The following is an 18,088-nucleotide window of genomic DNA, read 5'->3' on the forward strand; positions in this document are numbered from 1 at the left end:
TTTCTTCACAACATTTGAACCACTCTCCTTGAAGTTCTTGATGATCCGATAAATGTTTGATATAGGTGCAATCTCACTGGCAGCAATATCCTTGCCTGTGAAGCCCTTTTTGTGCAAAGCAATGATGACGGCACGTGTTTCCTTGCAGGTAACCATGGTTGACAAAGATCAAACAATGATTCCAAGCACAACCCTCCTTTTGAAGCTTCCAGTCTGTTATTCAAACTCAATCAGCATCACAGAGTGATCTCCAGCCTTGTCCTCATCAACACTCGCACCTGTGTTATAACGAGAGAATCACTGACATGATGTCAGCTGGTCCTTTTGTGGCAGGGCTGAAATGCAGTGGAAATGATTTTTGGGGATTCCGTTCATTTGCATGGCAAAGAGGGATTTTGCAATTAATTGCAATTCATCTGATCACTCTTCATAACATTGTGGAGTATATGCAAATTACAATCATACAAACTGGAGGCAGCAGACTTTGTGAAAATGTATATTTGTGTCATTCTCAAAAACATTTGGTCACAACTGTATATTACACTAATCTCATCCAGCAGTTCTCTCTATAAGCTAACACACACCCACAATCTGCAACCGCAAAAAATAAACAATTGCTTACGGTTACAACAAACAGGGCAGCTCATAAAGACTCATTCTATTGTTCTGGGTGACACATGTAATCAGTAACATAAAACAAAATCAAGTCTGAATATAATCAGTGCTTGAAGAGGAATTAAATGGGTACTAGTGGACACCATGGAAAATGACTACGCTAGCCAATCAGAAGGCAGAATTAGAAGGTGAGAGGTTAGCAGGCCAGGAAGCCCCCGTCCACAGGCAGGGTGACACCGTTGGTCATAGAACTCTTATCGCTGAGCAGGAACAGGATAGAGTTCACCACATCCTCCACCTCTGCAGAGAGGAACACACACACACACACACAATAATAATACACACACACACAACCATAAAGTAACACACCTCCACATCATCATGTGCCGCTTTCACATGATAAAGAGTGGGGTTGGGCAGTCTGTGTGTCATCAGATGTTAATGGTTAGCTGTGTTAATAAAAACAAGAACATATAATATACAGTATAGAGTGCATTCGGAAAGTATTCAGATCCCTTGACTTCTTCAGCATTTTGTTACGTTACAGCCTTATTCTAAAATGGATTCAATTGTTTTTTTCCCCTCATCAATCTACACACAATACCCCATAATGACAAAGTAAAACCAGTTTACTTATTTTTTTGGAGGGCAAAAATGTTTAAACGGAAATATCGCATTTACATAAGTATTCAGACCCTTTACTCAGTACTTCGTTGAAGCACCTTTGGCAGCAATTACAGCCTTAAGTCTTGTCACACGTGCATTTGGGGAGATTCTCCCATTTTTCTCTGCAGATCCTCTCAAGCTTTGTCAGGTTGGATGGGGAGGATTGCTGCACAGCTATTGTCACGTCTCTCCAGAGATGTTTGATTGGGTTCAAGTCTGGGCTCTGGCTGGGCCACTCAAGGACATTAAGACTTGTTCCGAAGCCATTCCTGCATTTTCTTGGCTGGTGCTTAGGGTTGTTGTCCTGTTGAAAGGTGAACCTTCACCCCAGTCTGTGGTCCTTCACACTCTGGAGCAGGTTTTCATCAAGGAGCTCTCTAAACTTTGTTCCGTTCATCTTTCCCTCGATCCTGACTAGTCTCCCAGTCCCTGCCACTGAAGAGTGGCTCCCGTCTGACCACTCTACCAAGGCCTGAATGGTGGAGTGCTGCAAAGATGTGAGAATCTTCCAGAAGGACAACCATCACACAGAGGAAATCTGTCAGAGTGACAATCAGGTTCTTGGTCACCTCCCTGACCAAGGCTCTTCTCCCCAATTGCTCAGTTTGACCGGGCGGCCAGCTCTAGGAAGAGTGTTGGTGGTTCCAAACTTCTTCCATTTAAGAATGATGGAGACCACTGTGTTCTTGGGGACCTTCAATGCTGCAGACATTTTTTGGTACCCTTCCACAGATCTGTGCCTTAACACAATCCTGTCTCGGAGCTCTACGGACAATTCCTTCAACCGCATGGCTTGGTTTTTGCTCTGACATTCACTGTCAGCTGTTGGACCTTATATAGACAGATTTGTGCATTTCCAAATCAATCAAATTTACCACAGGTAGACTCCAATCAAGTTGTAGAAACATCTCAAGGATGATCAATGGAAACAGGATGCATCGGAGCTCAATTTCGAGTCTCATAGCAAAGGGTCTGAATACTTATGTAAATAAGGTGTTTCAGTTTTTTCCCCCTCATTTCTAAAAACCTGTTTTTGCTCTGTCATTATGGGGTATTGTATGTAGATTCATGAGAGAAAAAACAATGTAATCCATTTCAGAATAAGGCTGTAATGTAACAAAATGTGGAAAAAGTCAAGGGGTCTGAATAGTTTCCCGAATGCACTGTATAAATAACTTATTATTAACAAAACAACATGCGTGTGACCTGCGAATCGTCCCAGAGGGATGCGTGAGGTCATGGTCTTGGCCTTGCCAGGGTCACTCCATGCCAGTCTCCCCATCTTAGTCATCACGACTGTGGGGTTCACACTGTTCACACGGATCTAGCAAGAAACAAGTACACCCCAACAATCAATACTTATTAGTGAATAAGGCGGTAGCCTAGCAGTTAAGAGTGTTGGGCCAGTAACCAAAAGGTTGTGGGTTCAAATCCCCAAGCTGATTAGGTGAAAACTCTGTCCTTGTGCAAGGCACTAAACCCAATCCCTGTAGATAATCAATACATAAAATCAATACAGTGCCAAGTGAAGGTCTACACACCCCTTGCAGTCTTCACATTTTTCTGCCTTAAAATTGAAACAAATATTACATTTTTTTCTTTTTCTACCGATGTAAACAAACTACTCCAGATTTCCAAAGATGGAACATTTTTTTATTATTTTATATGAAGAGGTCTTGATTGCGTGTCTTCACACCCCAGAGTTAATGGTAGAATCTTATTCAAAATGTTTCACAGTTGTAATGGCTGCCATTGGTACTTCCACCAACTTCGCAAACTCTTAGGCAGTGGCGTGTCCAGAACATTTTGAATGGGGTGGCCAAGGTGGGGAACATAACACTTTGAACCTTTATTGATGCAAGGTGTAATTGTTATATATAATTATGAAGGTTCAATGCATTAAATGCTTCAGCTTAGGTTTGGTACATGAATAAAAACACTAACATTGATTAAAGGTCCAAAACGTAGGTTATCCATGCATGTTCGTCTACTCCAAAATAAGTCCAGCATCTGAGCAGTGCACCTACCATTTGAATGGAAAGGGACATCTTTTACAAACACCATATGTCTAATAACATTCAGCTTACAAAGGGTTGTGTATTCATGGATGCAAAAGGAAGCTATACTTCCCCAAATATTTTAACAATAAAAAAATAAACTTAAAAATATATATTTCTCATTCGTGTTTCATAATTTTCCTTCAATTAGCAATAGGCTGAATCCATTTCACCAGAGAACGCATCCGAGCAAGGCAAACAGCGGCCCTCTTTCTTAGTATCTGTAGCCCATGTATCTGATGCAGTCTGGCCAAAAAGAATATGACATGTCATGCTCTTTTTAGCCAGACAGGATCATATACATGGGCTCCACATATATTTTTACATTTACATTTTAGTCATTTAGCAGACGCTCTTATCCAGAGCGATTTACAGTTAGTGTATTCATCTTAAGATAGCTAGGTGGGACAACGACATACACTGAGTGTACAAAGCATTAGGAACTCCTTCTCTTGACATAAACTGATCAGGTAAATCCAGGTGAAAGCTATGATCCCTTATTGAAGTCACTTGTTAAATCCACTTCAATCAGTGTAGATGAAGGGGAGGAGACAGGTTAAAGGATTTTTAAATCTTAGAACTGCAACGCTGCTGGGTTTTTCCACGCTCAACAGTTTCCCGTGTGTATCAAGAATGGTTCACCATCCAAAACACATCCAGCCAACTTAACACAACTGTGGGAAACATTGGAGTCCATCATCCCTGTGGAACACTTTCAACACATTTTTCTGAAGGCTAAAGGGGGTGCAACTCAATATTAGGAAGGTGTTCCTAATGTTTGGTACACTCAGTGTATCTCAGTCCTCGTAAAAAAGTCCATTTTTTCTCAATAAAGTATCTATCAGCAAAGTAAGTGCTAGTAGTGGGGAAACGTCAAGTGTGAGTGTCAGTTCACGAAAGGGGGATACTCTTTGAAGAGGTAGGGCTTCAGATGTTTTTGGAAGATGGGGAGTGACTGCTGTCCTAGCTTCAGGGGCGATGTTTCGCTCGCTCGGATGCTTTCTCCGGTGAGATTGAGGAGTTTTACTGTTGGTGCGCGTCTTGGTCAAAATTATTAATATATTCAGAGATGACCGATCAGATCTCAGAATTTCTTGGGGGAGGCCAATCAGATTTCAGGGGAGGCTGTGGCCACACTGGGCCGCCACTGCGATTAGGGCAACATATATCCATCGTTTTTGTATAAATTGCTCAAGCTCAGTATATTTGGTTGGAGTCATTGATGGGCAGCAATATTCAAACCTTGCCTCTGATTTTCAAACAGATTTAAGTCAGGATGGAGACTGGACAATTCGGGAACATTCAACACCTATTGGAAAGCCATTCTGGTGTCTTTGGCATAAAAACATTTGTAATTGTCCTGCTGAAAAATAAAACTATCCCAGGGTTAGGTATTAAGAAGACTGAGGCAGGTATTCCTCTAGCTTTTTATCTGGGCTTTGCTCCTTTCATGTTTCTTTTGATCTTGACAAACTCCCCAGTCCCTGCCGGTGACAAGAATACCCATAACATGATGCCACCACAATACAACTGTTGCAGACAGAGATTTAAATGTACTGGTCTGACATCAGAAGAACCATGTGTGTCTTGATGTGTGCTCTCTGCTATTGGGTCAGTCCTCCTGTAGTTACCTGATAGGGTCCAAGCTCCAGGGCCATAACCTTAGTCAGCATGTCCAGAGCACCTTTAGTGGCACCTGCACACACAGACAGACAGTATGCATTCAAATATCAACTACATCAAGATGTAGTGAGTTAATTGATATAATTGAGCTATAGCTGAGATATGTTTTGATGGGATGCATGTGCTGCTCTGTCTGGTCCCTGTCGGTGACTTACAGTAGACGGTGTGGTCTTGGAGGGCACACTGAGACGCCTGGCTGGAGATGTTCACTATGGAGCCTCCTGTTCCTCTGGCCTTCATCCCCCGAGCCACAATCTACCCACACACAGAGACAGAGAATGCACAGTGAGTATGGAGAAACGGTTAAGTTACCTATAACTATATTACAGGGAGCCAATTCAATTTCAGACAGCCTTTTCTTACCTGAGAGACATGGAGGACAGCCTTCACGTTGATGTTAAAGGATCTGGGAATAGGAAAAAAAAAATCAATTAATGGGATTTATGAGATATTCCTATTAATGTCCAGATAGCCTTCTATGTTTGGAATATTTCTGTTGTGTAACTAGCCACACAGAGGTAACACAGTTTAAACCTTGTTTATTTAAACCATCTTATCTGGAAAGCTATTTTTAAACCATTTAAACAGGTGTAATATGTACACTACCGTTCAAACGTTTGGGGTCACATAGAAATGTCCTTGTTTTTGAAAGAAAAGCATTTTTTTTGTCCATTAAAATAATAGAAAATTGATCAGAAATACAGTGTAGACATTGTTAATGTTGTAAATGACTATTGTAGCTGGAAACTGCTGATTTTTAATGGAATATCTACATAGGTGTACAGAAGCCCATTATCAGCAACCATCACTCCTGTGTTCAATGGCACGTTGTGTTAGCTAATCCAAGTTTATCATTTTAAAAAGTCTAATTGATCATTAGAAAACCCTTTTGCAATTATGCTAGCACAGCTGAAAACTGTTGTTCTGTTTAAAGAAACAATAAAACTGGCCTTCTTTAGACTAGTTGAGTATCTGAAGCATCAGCATTTGTGGGTTCGATTACAGGCTCAAAATGGCCAGAAATAAAGACCTTTCTTCTGAAACTCGTCAGTCTAGTCTTGTTCTGAGAAATGAAGGCTATTCCATGCGAGAAATTGCCAAGAAACTGAAGATCTCGTATAACGCTGTGTACTACTCCCTTCACAGAACAGCGCAGCGCAAACAGGTTCTAACCAGAATAGAAAGAGTGGGAGGCACAACGGAGCAAGAGGACAAGTTTTCTAATGATCAATTAGCCTTTTAAAATTATAAACTTAGCAAACACAACGTGCCATTGGTTGCTGATAATGGGCCTCTGTACGCCTATGTGGATATTCCATTAAAAAAATTGCCGTTCCCAGCTACAATAGTCATTTACAACATTAACAATGTCTACACTGTATTTCTGATCAATTTGATGTTATTTTAATGTTAATGTTATTGATCCGCCTATGTGGATATTCCATTAAAAAAATTGCCGTTCCCAGCTACAATAGTCATTTACAACATTAACAATGTCTACACTGTATTTCTGATCAATTTGATGTTATTTTAATGTTATTTCAAAAACAAGGACCTTTCTAAGTGACCTCAAACTTTTGAACGGTAGTGTAGGTCTAATACAAAGTCCTTCTACTGAGTCTTGAGTGACTTGTGTTTCACTTCTATGAATATGAATTACAATCATAACATGATTTAGAGCAGTGGTTCTCAACTGGTTTTGCCTCGGGACCCAAATTGGACCAGGTTGTCTCAGTTGCGACCCAATATTCGCATTGTGATACAGAATTGCCAAAATGCCACCTGGAAAGCTATTTTTAATGCTATATTGACAGTAATGTAGCAATTTATATGACAAGGGATCAACATTCCGACCATTTCCATTGACAATAATCAATTTTGATCGATGAAAAATGTTAGTAAGCTCACTGGTTTGAGACCACAAAAATCAACCAAATACACCAAATAGGCTGCTAAAAGCTCTGCTGAAAATACTAATTGAATTTACAAAAATTCTGACATTAAATTGTTTAAAAAAAATGTAGATTCATTATCATTTCCACACACTTTCTACCTGGCTTTAGTAGTTGTTTTTGAAACCTCCTCTTCTCCTCTCTCCCCCAAACCAGTTGAGAATTTCTGATTTAAAGGACAGCGATGAGAGCATCTTTACATGTCAAACTGGTCGGGGGTGACCTCTAGGAAAGGCTGCAGCGTGGCATAGGCTGCATTATTCACCAGCAGATCCACATTACCGCCGGCCTCCCGTAGCGCCTCCTCTGTGGCCCCCCAGTCACCGAGGTTCACACACACCGGCTTGATGGACGGACACTGCAGGGAACAACCAGCACCAGAACCAATCACAGAGAGAAAAGACAGCAGAGAGAATCACCCCAACGAATCACCACAAAGAATCTCCCATCATCTATCGTCACAGAGCCGAAACAATGGGATATGGAGGTGAAAAGAGCAGCAGGGAAAACTAGCTAGCCTCTAATGATATGCATATAGGGCTAGTGGAGAGGAGAGGTCCTATAAGGGAACAATAGAGCATGCAATGGGGGGGTCCGGACCCTGAGCAGTGGAGGGGGGGCTGGGCGGGGTTGTAGGGATACGAGGGTCATAACGCAGTGGAGGCTGCTCAGAGGAGGATGGGGAGGACCATCCTATTCAGTGAATTTCTGAAAAATAGTGAGAAAAAAAAATGCATAAAACTATACTAAATATATTCACGTCACCAAATAACTAATTAAAAGACACAGTTTTGCAATGAAGTTCTACAGGTCTACAGTAGCCTCAACAGCACCATGGTGTAGCTGGAGGACAGCTATTTTCCGTCCTCCTCTGCATACATTGACTTAAATACAAAACCTAGGAGGCTCATGGTTCTCACCTTCTATAGACTTACTGTCATGGCCAAAAGTTGAGAATGACACAAATATTCATTTTCACAAAGTCTGCTGCCTCCAGTTTGTATGATGGCAATTTTTGCATATACTCCAGAATGTTATGAAGAGTGATCAGATGAATTGCAATTAATTGCAAAATCCCTTTTTGCCATGCAAATGAACTGAATCCCCAAAAAACATTTCCACTGGATTTCAGCCCTGCCACAAAAGGACCAGCTGACATCATGTCAGTGATTCTCTCGTTAACACAGGTGTGAGTGTTGACGAGGACAAAGCTGGAGACCACTCTGTCATGCTGATTGAGTTTGAATAACAGACTGGAAGCTTCAAAAAAAGGGTGGTGCTTGGATTCATTGTTTTCCTCTGTCAACCATGGTTACCTGCAAGGAAACACGTGCCGTCATCATTGCTTTGCACAAAAAGGGCTTCACAGGCAAGGATATTGCTGCCAGTGAGATTGCACCTAAATCAAACATTTATCGGCTCATCAAGAACTTCAAGGAGAGCGGTTCAATTGTTGTGAAGAAGGCTTCAGGGCGCCCAAGAAAGTCCAGCAAGTGCCAGGACCGTCTCCTAAAGTTGATTAGGCTGCAGGATCGTGGCACCACCAGTACAGAGCTTGCTCAGGAATGGCAGCAGGCAGGTGTGAGTGCATCTGCACGCACAGTGAGGCAAAGACTTTTGGAGGATGGCCTGGTGTCAAGAAGGGCAGCAAAGAAGCCACTTCTCTCCAGGAAAAACATCAGGGACCGGCTGATATTCTGCAAAAGATACAGGGATTGGACTGCTGAGGACTGGAGTAAAGTCATTTTCTCTGATGAATCCCCTTTCCGATGGTTTGGGGCATCCAGATAAAAGCTTGTCCGGAGAAGAAAAGGTGAGTGCTACCATCAGTCCTGTGTCATGCCAACAGTAAAGCATCCTGAGACCATTCATGTGTGGTGTTGCTTCTCAGCCAAGGGAGTGGGCTCACTCACAATTTTGCCTAGGCACACAGCCATGAATAAAGAATGGTACCAACACATCCTCCAAGAGCAACTTCTCCCAACCATCCAGGAACAGTTTGGTAATGAACAATGCCTTCTCCAGCATGATGGAGCACCTTGCCATAAGGCAAAAGTGATAACTAAGTGGCCCGGAGAACAAAACATTGATATTTTGGGTCCATGGCCAGGAAGACCTTAATGCCATTGAGAACTTGTGGTCAATCCTCAAGAGGCGGGTAGACAAACAAAAACCCACAAATTCTGACAAACTCCAAGCATTGATTATGCAAGAATGGGCTGTCATCAGTCAGGATGTGGCTCAGAAGTTAATTGACAGCATGCCAGGGCGGATTGCAGAGGTCTTGAAAAAGAAGGGTCAACACTGCAAATATTGACTCCTTGCATCAACTTTATGTAATTGTCAATAAAAGCCTTTGACACTTATGAAATGCTTGTAATTATACTTCAGTATTCCATAGTAACATCTTACAATATCTAAAGACACTGAAGCAGCAAACTTTGTGGAAATTAATATTTGTGTAATTCTCAAAACCTTTGGCCACGACTGTACACATAATTATGACGACTTCCGGAGGACATCTTCCAACCTATCAGAGCTCTTGCAGCATGAACTGACATGTTGTCCATCCAATCAAAAGGATTAGAGGATGAATCTAAGTACAGAAAGCATACGCTACGGCTAGCTAGCACTGCAGTGCATAAAATGTGGTGACTAGTTGACTCAAAGAGAGAGAAAGACAATAGTTGAACAAATTCATTTCTTCAAAAATCAAGGAGAAGCTGTAGAGCGAGAGAGAGCTAGCTATATTTTGTTAGATTTCTTTTCCATATAACTTATTTAGCTCACTAATGCAGCTAGCTAATTTAGCCTACTCAAACAGAGAGGAATGCTATTTATGTTAGCTAACTGGCTCTTATTATTATTTTTGTTATTTCTTTAACTGAAAAGGTTATCCAACACTAAGCTAAGGCTATCCAACACTGGAACTCTTCCAAGTCAAGGTCTGCTAGATGCAGGCAAGTGTGTGCAAGGCGTTCCTGGGCATGCCACTCACTGTCTGTTACCTTGGTTGCTCTAATTGGTCTTTTGACATGTGCACCTACATTATAAACTATAATTCGTAGGCTAGATTGTCGAAACTTCATGATGGGTATAGGGAAAATTGAGTATCACATATTAGACTAAACCTATCGATGTTACATTGAGCTGGGTGAATTAAATATGAATGACAGTCATCCAATATGCTGTAATAGAAATAAGGCCATGCTCATAAATGTTTTTTTTTAAAGACGTCTTCCCCAATCTTAAACGGTACCGACACCCCACTGTTGTAGGGGCATTGGGTGTGTATATGGGTGTTGGGGGGGGTTACCTCCAGCAGAAGGCTGTCCAGGTCAGCCCGCGTACGTGTGACTGCCACGACCTCTGCCCCGCAGCGCGCCAGAGCAAGCGCCGTGGCCCGGCCGATGCCTGTGTGAAAATATCCATAAACACAATAACTATTATTCACTGGAGATCTCAGTGTGACGGCCAACCTGACACATACATTTCGACCGTGTTTCTGTTATTCGGTCACCCACAATCATGACAGTGGTTATTTCAGGACACATTGGAAGTTGCTTAGTTTGAGCTCAAAACTACTTGTTGATTTACTTGTTGTAAGTGCATTTGGTTATGTTTTCGCAGCAAACCAGACGTCGACACTATCTTCAAATATGGTGGTAGTTTTCTTACCTTTTCCTGCCCCCGTGACTATGGCCCGCTTGCCTGCGAAAGAGATTTCCATGGCTCTTCAGACCTTCGTTGCGAAGTTATGGGACAAGTAAATGTTGCACAATATGGAGAGCAAAGGGTGAGAGATACAATGCAACAAAATAGATCATCCGCATACGATAAGGGCGAAATCGATACTACATGCCCTCCTCACTTTCAAATATTGAAAAATGTCGCGTTAAAATAAATATTCGTTATATGAACAGTGCAAGATATATTGAGCTCTATAAAGTAATTTACTTATCCAGTTGTCACTGGTTACGACAGCTGCAAAGTCATAAACCCCGCCTATTTCTACAATGTATTTTCTTAAAACGTGATTTTAAACATAACCTTAACCACACTGCTAAATTTATGTCTAACCTTAAATTAAAACCATAAAGCAAATTTTTATTCTCATGAATTTTAGCGGAAACGGATGTGGTGTATGAAGAGTGCACCTCGCAAGTTGCGCAAAAAGTTAATGGATAAAAAAGTTACTGTTCCTAGTTGACCCCTAGAAGCACCGGTACATAGGCAACTTAATATTCAGTCTTGCATCAGAACAGTATTCAACAACCAACATCAAATTCACTGTAGATTGATATTTACAATCCATTTCAATATATGTATGTTTTCATGTGTATTTAGAGAGATACTTTCATTTTATAAAATATAATCTCAGTAAACCATACTGTACAGGCCAAAGTCAATAAAACTTCAGATTTTAGTCAAAAGGCAGCCTTTTTACTCTATCAAATGATCTAGTTAACCAAACTACATGATAGTGATGCATGCACCATATACAGTGGGTGAAAAGTATGTGCCCCCCTTTCTGATTTTCTCTATTTTTGCATATTTTTGACACTGAATGTTATCAGATCGTCAACCAAAACCTAATATTAGGTAAATAACAAACTAAATGTATACTTAGTTTATTTATTTAATTAACACATTTATGCAACACCCAATTCCCCTGTGTGAAAAAGTCATTCCTCCCTACACTAAATAACTGGTCGTGCCACCTTTAGCTGCAATGACTGCAATCAAATGCTTCCTGTAGTTGTTGATCAGTCTCTCACATTGCTGTGGAGGCATTTTGGTCCACTCTTGCATTCAGAGCTGCTTTAACTCAGGAACATTTGTGGGTTTTCAAGCATGAACTGCTCATTTCAAGTCCTGCCACAAAACATCTCAATTGGGATTCAGTCTGGACTTTGGCTAGGCCAATCCAAAACTTGTGTGTTGCTTTTTTAACAATTTTCATTTTAACTTGATTGTTGGTTTTGGGTCACAGTCTTGCTGCATGACCCAGCTACACTTCAGCTTCAGCTCACAGACAGATGGCCTGGCATTCTCCTGTAGAATTATCTGATACAGAGCATAATTCATGGTTCTTTCTATTAGGGCAAGTCGTACAGGCCCCTGAGGCAGCAGAGCATCCCCAAACCATCACACTACAACCACCATGCTTCACCGTTGGTATGAGGTTCTTACTGTGGAATGTAGTGTTTGGTTTTCGCCAGACATAATGGGACCCATCTCATCCAAAAAGTTGACTCCAGTTTGCCAAAAAAACACCTGGATGATCATCAAGACTATTAGAAGAATGTTCCATGGACAGATGAGTCAAAAGTAAAACTTTTTGGACGACATGGGCCCCATTATGCCTGGCGAAAACCAAACACTGCATTCCACAGTAAGAACCTCGCCTGTGAGCTGAAGCGGACTCACAGCTGGGTCATGCAGCAAGACAATGATCCAAAACACAATCTACATGAAAATGGTTCAAAGCAACACATTTGATGTTTTGGAATGGCCTAGTCAAAGTCCAGACCTAATCCCAATTGAGATGCTGTGCCAACATTCCTCCACAGCGATGTGCTAAACTAATCAACAACTACAGGAAGCATTTGGTTGCAGTCACTGCAGCTAAAGGTGACACAACCAGTTAGCACGTAAAGGGGCAATTACTTTTCACACAGGGGAATTGGGTGTTGCATAACATTGTTAGTTAAATAAATAAAATAAATACATTTGGTTTGTTATTTGTAAACTCAGGTTTCCTTTATCTAAAATTAGTTTTTGGTTGAAGATCTGATAACATTCAGTATAAAAAATTTGCAAAAATAGAGAAAATCAGACAGGGGCAAATACTTTGTCACAGCACTATGTCATTTACAATTTTCAGTCTCTTCAAGACAGGCAGTGGAATCATGCACTAGCAGCAATTCAATGACTGTTGTTGTTCTGGTTCTGTGACATACCCCCTCCCATCTCTCAGAGTAGGAGTGCTGATCTAAGATCAGGTACCCACCAGTCTGTATAGCACTCCTACTCGGACATGGTTTATTAAATACGGCCATGAGAATTTGTCTCACTGAGTTAACACATTCTCCAATTGAGTTTCAGTCAGAGAGAGAAATTACCCCAGTGCATAAAGCAATTATCCCAGAGTTATCTTCCCTCTCTGCTGGAAATGGGGTTGGATTGATGGCAGCCCACGATAGGATAAAGGGAAGAGTGAGGTAATCAGGCATAAATCTAATGCGAGCTGGGTTATTATGTTCCAATGAAACAAACATTTCATAGGCCTCCATGCATTAGCTCAGCGTTTCCCAACTCCAGTCCTCGAGTACCCCAAACACATTTTTTGTTGTAGCCCTCGCAAAACACACCTGATTTAACTCAGAGGGCTTGATGATTAGTTGACAAGTTTATTCAGGTGTGCTTGTCCACGGCAAACATTTTAATGTGTACTGTTTTGGCTGGGAATCACAGCATTAGCTCACTGACAAACTTCGTGGGCCAAGCACGTTGTTCCAAAGGGTGGGAGAATCAAGCTGATTATGTTAACTCAAACATTTCAAACCTATCTGCCCCTTATTTACTGTAATAAGAATAGTAAATGTGCCAACATGAAATCCCATTTTATTGGTTGAGTACACATACTTTGCAGAAGTTATTGCAGGTGCAGGGAAATGCTTATGTTCCTGGCTCCAACAGTACAGTAATACCGAACAATACAAAACGATAAACACAAATCCAAAAAAAGAAATATCAGAACAAGCAATGTCAGAGTCTGGAATATAAAAATACAGTATGTGTATATGATGGTGTGTGTAGACAGTATATGCATAGAAAGGTTTGTACAGCAGTAGTTATATAGGATGAGCCTTGACTAGAATACAATTAAGCAATAAGGCCCGAGGTGGTGTGGTATATGGCTAATATACCACGGCTAAGGGCTGTTCTTATGCACAACGCAACAAGGAGTGCCTGGATACAGACTATAGCCGTGGTATATTGGCCATATACCACGAACCCCAGAGGTGCCTTATTGATATTATAAACAGGTTACCAACATAATTAGAACAGTACAAATAAATGTTTTGTCATACTCGTGGTATACAGTCTGATATACCACGGCTGTCAGCCAATCGGCATCCAGGACTTGTGTTTATGGATATTTTCACACAGGCACCCAGTGTATAATATAGTATATATTCGGAAAGTATTTAGACCCCTTGAATTAAAAAAGAATTATGTTACAGCCTTATTCTAAAATTGATTACAAAAACAATCCTCATCAATCAAAACACAATACCCTATAATGACAAAGCAAAAGCAGTTTTTTAGACATTTTTGCTAATTTATAAAAAATCAACTTTATGTAAGAATTCAGACTCTTTACTCAGTACTTTGTTGAAGCACATTTGGCAGCAATTACAGCCTTGAGTCTTCTTGGATATGATGCTACAAGCTTGACACATCTGTATTTGGGGAGTTTCTCTGGGGATCTTCTCTGCAGATGCTCTCAAACTCTGTCAGGTTGGATGGGGAGCGTCGCTGCACAGCTATTTTTGATCAGATTCAAGTCCGAGCTCTAGCTGGGCCACTCAAGGACATTCAGAGACTTGTCCCGAAGCCACTCCTGCGTTGTCTTGACTGTGTGCTTAGGGTTGTTGTTCTGTTGGAAGGTGAACCTTCGCCCCCCAGTCAGATGTCCTGAGCGCTCTGGTGCCTTATTTCCTCCAGACGTGATGCTTGGGGAAGTTATCAACACATTGATTGTAGTTCTCGCTTAGGAAAAACACTAGACCCCCGATACTCGCCTTTTCGAGACGCATACAAGGCCCTCCCTTCTGCAAACCAGATCACAAATACATTTTTCTCCTCCTTTCCTATAGGCAGAAACTCAAGCAGGAAGTACCTGTGCTAAGGTCTATTCAATGCTGGTCTGATCAATTGGAATCCATGCTTCAAGATTGTTTTGATCTCCCAGATTGGGATATGTTCCGGGTAGCTTCTGAAAATAACATTGACGTTTACACATAAATGGTGACTGAGTTCATCAGGAAGGGTATAGGGGATGTTGTTCCCACAGTGACTATTAAAACCTACTCAAACCAGAAACCGTGGATAGATGGCAGCATTCTCGCAAAACTGAAAACGCGATATGGTTGAATACCAACAGTGTATTTATTCCCTCCGTAAGGCAATCAAGGCCCCACAAGGGTGCGTGCTCAGGCCCCTCCTGTACTCTCTGTTCACCCATGACTGCGTGGCAATGCATACCTCCAACTCAATCAAGTGTGCAGACGACACACCAGTTGTAGGCCTGATTAGCAACAATGACGAGATAGCCTACAGGGAGGAGGTGAGGTCCCTGGCGGAATGGTCCCTCAACGTCAACAAAATGAAGGAGCTGATCATGGACTTCAGGAAACATATACGGGACCGCAGTGGAGAAGGTGGAAAACTTCAAGTTCCTCGGCATACACATCACTGAAAATCTGAAATTGTCTACCCACACAGACAGTGTGGTGAAGAAGGCGCGACAGCGCCTCTTCAACCTCAGGAAGCTGAAGAAGGTATTTAGCTTGTCCAGGAGCAAGGCGTCGGTGTCCGCGATGTGGCTGGCTTTCCCTTTATAATCTGCGATTGTCTGGAGTCCCTGTCACATACATCTGACCTGTTGGAATTGCGACTCCACTTTGTCCCTGTACTGTCATTTTGCCTGTTTGATTGCCTTACGGAGAGCAGTTGCTAATCTGTTTGTACACGTCAGAGGCAGCTGGTTTGGTATTTGGTTTGGATGAGTTCTATTCATCACAGTGGGAACAACATCTTCTATGCACTTCTGATGAACAGTCACGAATCAGTGTATACGTCAATACCATTCTCAGATTCCGATTTGTCAGACCTTACCACAGTTACTTCCTGTTTAAGTTTCTGCCTATAGGAGGGAAGAAGCGTCATTCGCAGGAGAAAGAGATGGAGATAGAGGATGAAGTTCGGTGTGCCTTGTAAGTATCCGGCGGAGAGTGGGTAATTAGTCTTTACCATCGGTCCTATTAGCCAATGTACAATTATTACATAATAAAATAAACAAACTACAAGCACGTATATCCTACCAACGGGACATTCAAAATAATATCTTATGTTTCACAGAGTCGTGGCTAAACGACGACATGAATAACAAACAGCTGGCAGGTTATACACTGATTCGGCAGGATAAAACAGTAGCCTCTGGTAAGACAAGGGGTGGTGGTCTGTGTATATTTGTAAACAACAGCTGGTGCACGATATCTAAGGAAGTCTCGGGGTTTTGCTCACCTGAGGTAGAGTATCTAATGATAAGCTGTAGACCACACTATTTACCAAGAAAGCTTTCATCTATATAATTCATAGCAGTCTATTTACCACCACAAACCGATGCTGGCACTAAGTACCACACTCAATGAGCTGTACACGGCCATAAGCAAACAGGAAAACGCTCATCCAGAGGTGGCGCTCCTAGTGGCTGGGGACTTTAATTCAGGGAAACTTAAATCTGTTTTACCTAATTTCTACCAGCATGTTAAATGTGCAACCAGAGGGGGAAAAAAAAAACTCTACACCACCTTTACTCCACACACAGAGACACATACAAAGCTCTCCCTCGCCCTCCATTTGGCAAATCTGACCATGATTATATCCTCTTGATTCCTGCTTACAAGCAAAAACTAAAGCAGGAAGCACCAGTGACTCGGTCAATAAAAAAGTGGTCAGATGAAGCAGATGCTAAGCTACAGGACTGTATTGCTAGCACAGACTGGAATATGTTCTGGGATTCCTCTGATGGCATTGAGGAGTACACCACAGTAGTCACTTGCTTCATCAAAAAGTGCATCAATGACGTCGTCCCCACAGTGACTGCAAGTACATACCCCAACCAGAAGCCATAGATTACAGGCAACATCCACACTGAGCTAAAGGGTAGAGCTGCTGCTTTCAAGGTACGGGACTCTAACCCGGAAGCTTGTAAAAAATCCCGCTATGCCCTCCGACAAACCATCAAACAGGCAAAGCGTCAATACAGGACTAAGTTCGAATCGTACTACACCGGCTCCGACACTCATTGGATGTGGCAGGGCTTGCAAACTATTACAGACTACAAAGGGAAGCACAGTAGCGAGCTGCGCGGTGACACAAGCCTACCAGACAAGCTAAATTACTTTTATGCTCGCTTTGAGGCAAGGAACACTGAAACATGCATGAGAGCATCAGCTGTTCCGGACAACTGTGTGATCACGCTCTCCGTAGCCGATGTGAGTAAGACCTTTAAACAGGTCAATATTCATAAGGCCGCAGGGCCAGACGGATTACCAGGACGTGTACGAGGATGAGCTTACCAACTGGCAAGTGTCTTCACTGACATTTTCAACCTCTCCCTGTCTGAGTCTGTAATATCAACATGTTTCAAGCAGACCACCATAGTCCCTGTGCCCAAGAACACTAAGGTAACCTGCCTAAATGACTACTGACCCATAGCACTCACGTCTGTTGCCATGAAGTGCTTTGAAAGGCTGGTCATGGCCCACATCAACATCATTATCCCAGAAACCCTAAACCCACTCCAATTTCCATACCGCCCTTCCTTGGTGTCCACATCACCAACAAACTATCATGGTCCATGCACACAAAGACAGTCGTGAAGAGAGCACGACAAAACCTATTCCGCAAGTCCTCAAACCGGTTCTACAGGTGCACCAACGAGGGCATCCTGACTGGTTGCATCACTGCCTGGTATGGCAACTGCTCAGCCTCTGACCGCAAGGCATTACAGAGGGTAGTGGTTATATCCCAGTACATCACTGGGGCCAAGCTACATGCCAGGCGGTGTCAAGAGGAAGGTCCTAAAAATTGGCAAAGACTCCAGCCACCCTAGTCAGAGACTGTGCTCTCTGCTACCGCACTGCAAGTGGTACCGGAGGTCTAGGTCCAAAAGGCTTCTCAACAGCTTCTACTCCCAATCCATAAGACTCCTGAACAGCTAATCAAATGGCTAGCCAGATGATTTGCTTTGCCCCCCCCCTCTCTTCTACACTGCTGCTATTCTCTATTTATTGTCAATGCATAGTCACGTTATAAATC

At 42.1% G+C, this 18,088-nt stretch overlaps 1 protein-coding gene across 1 annotated transcript; it reads right to left on the minus strand.

The window, feature by feature from the left end:
* Positions 1-480: 480 nt before the first annotated feature.
* Positions 481-11,053, minus strand: dcxr (dicarbonyl/L-xylulose reductase). Its single transcript, XM_042306151.1, has 8 exons — positions 10,652-11,053; positions 10,290-10,387; positions 7,174-7,331; positions 5,385-5,427; positions 5,177-5,276; positions 4,970-5,034; positions 2,488-2,605; positions 481-915 (listed from the first exon to the last, which is right to left on the minus strand). Exons 1-8 carry the CDS (start codon positions 10,701-10,703, stop codon positions 812-814), a joined length of 738 nt encoding a protein of 245 aa, XP_042162085.1. The 5' UTR covers positions 10,704-11,053; the 3' UTR covers positions 481-811.
* Positions 11,054-18,088: the final 7,035 nt, after the last annotated feature.

The sequence above is a fragment of the Oncorhynchus tshawytscha genome, linkage group LG25, assembly GCF_018296145.1.
Source record: "Oncorhynchus tshawytscha isolate Ot180627B linkage group LG25, Otsh_v2.0, whole genome shotgun sequence".
Taxonomy (NCBI): Eukaryota; Metazoa; Chordata; class Actinopteri; order Salmoniformes; family Salmonidae; genus Oncorhynchus; species Oncorhynchus tshawytscha.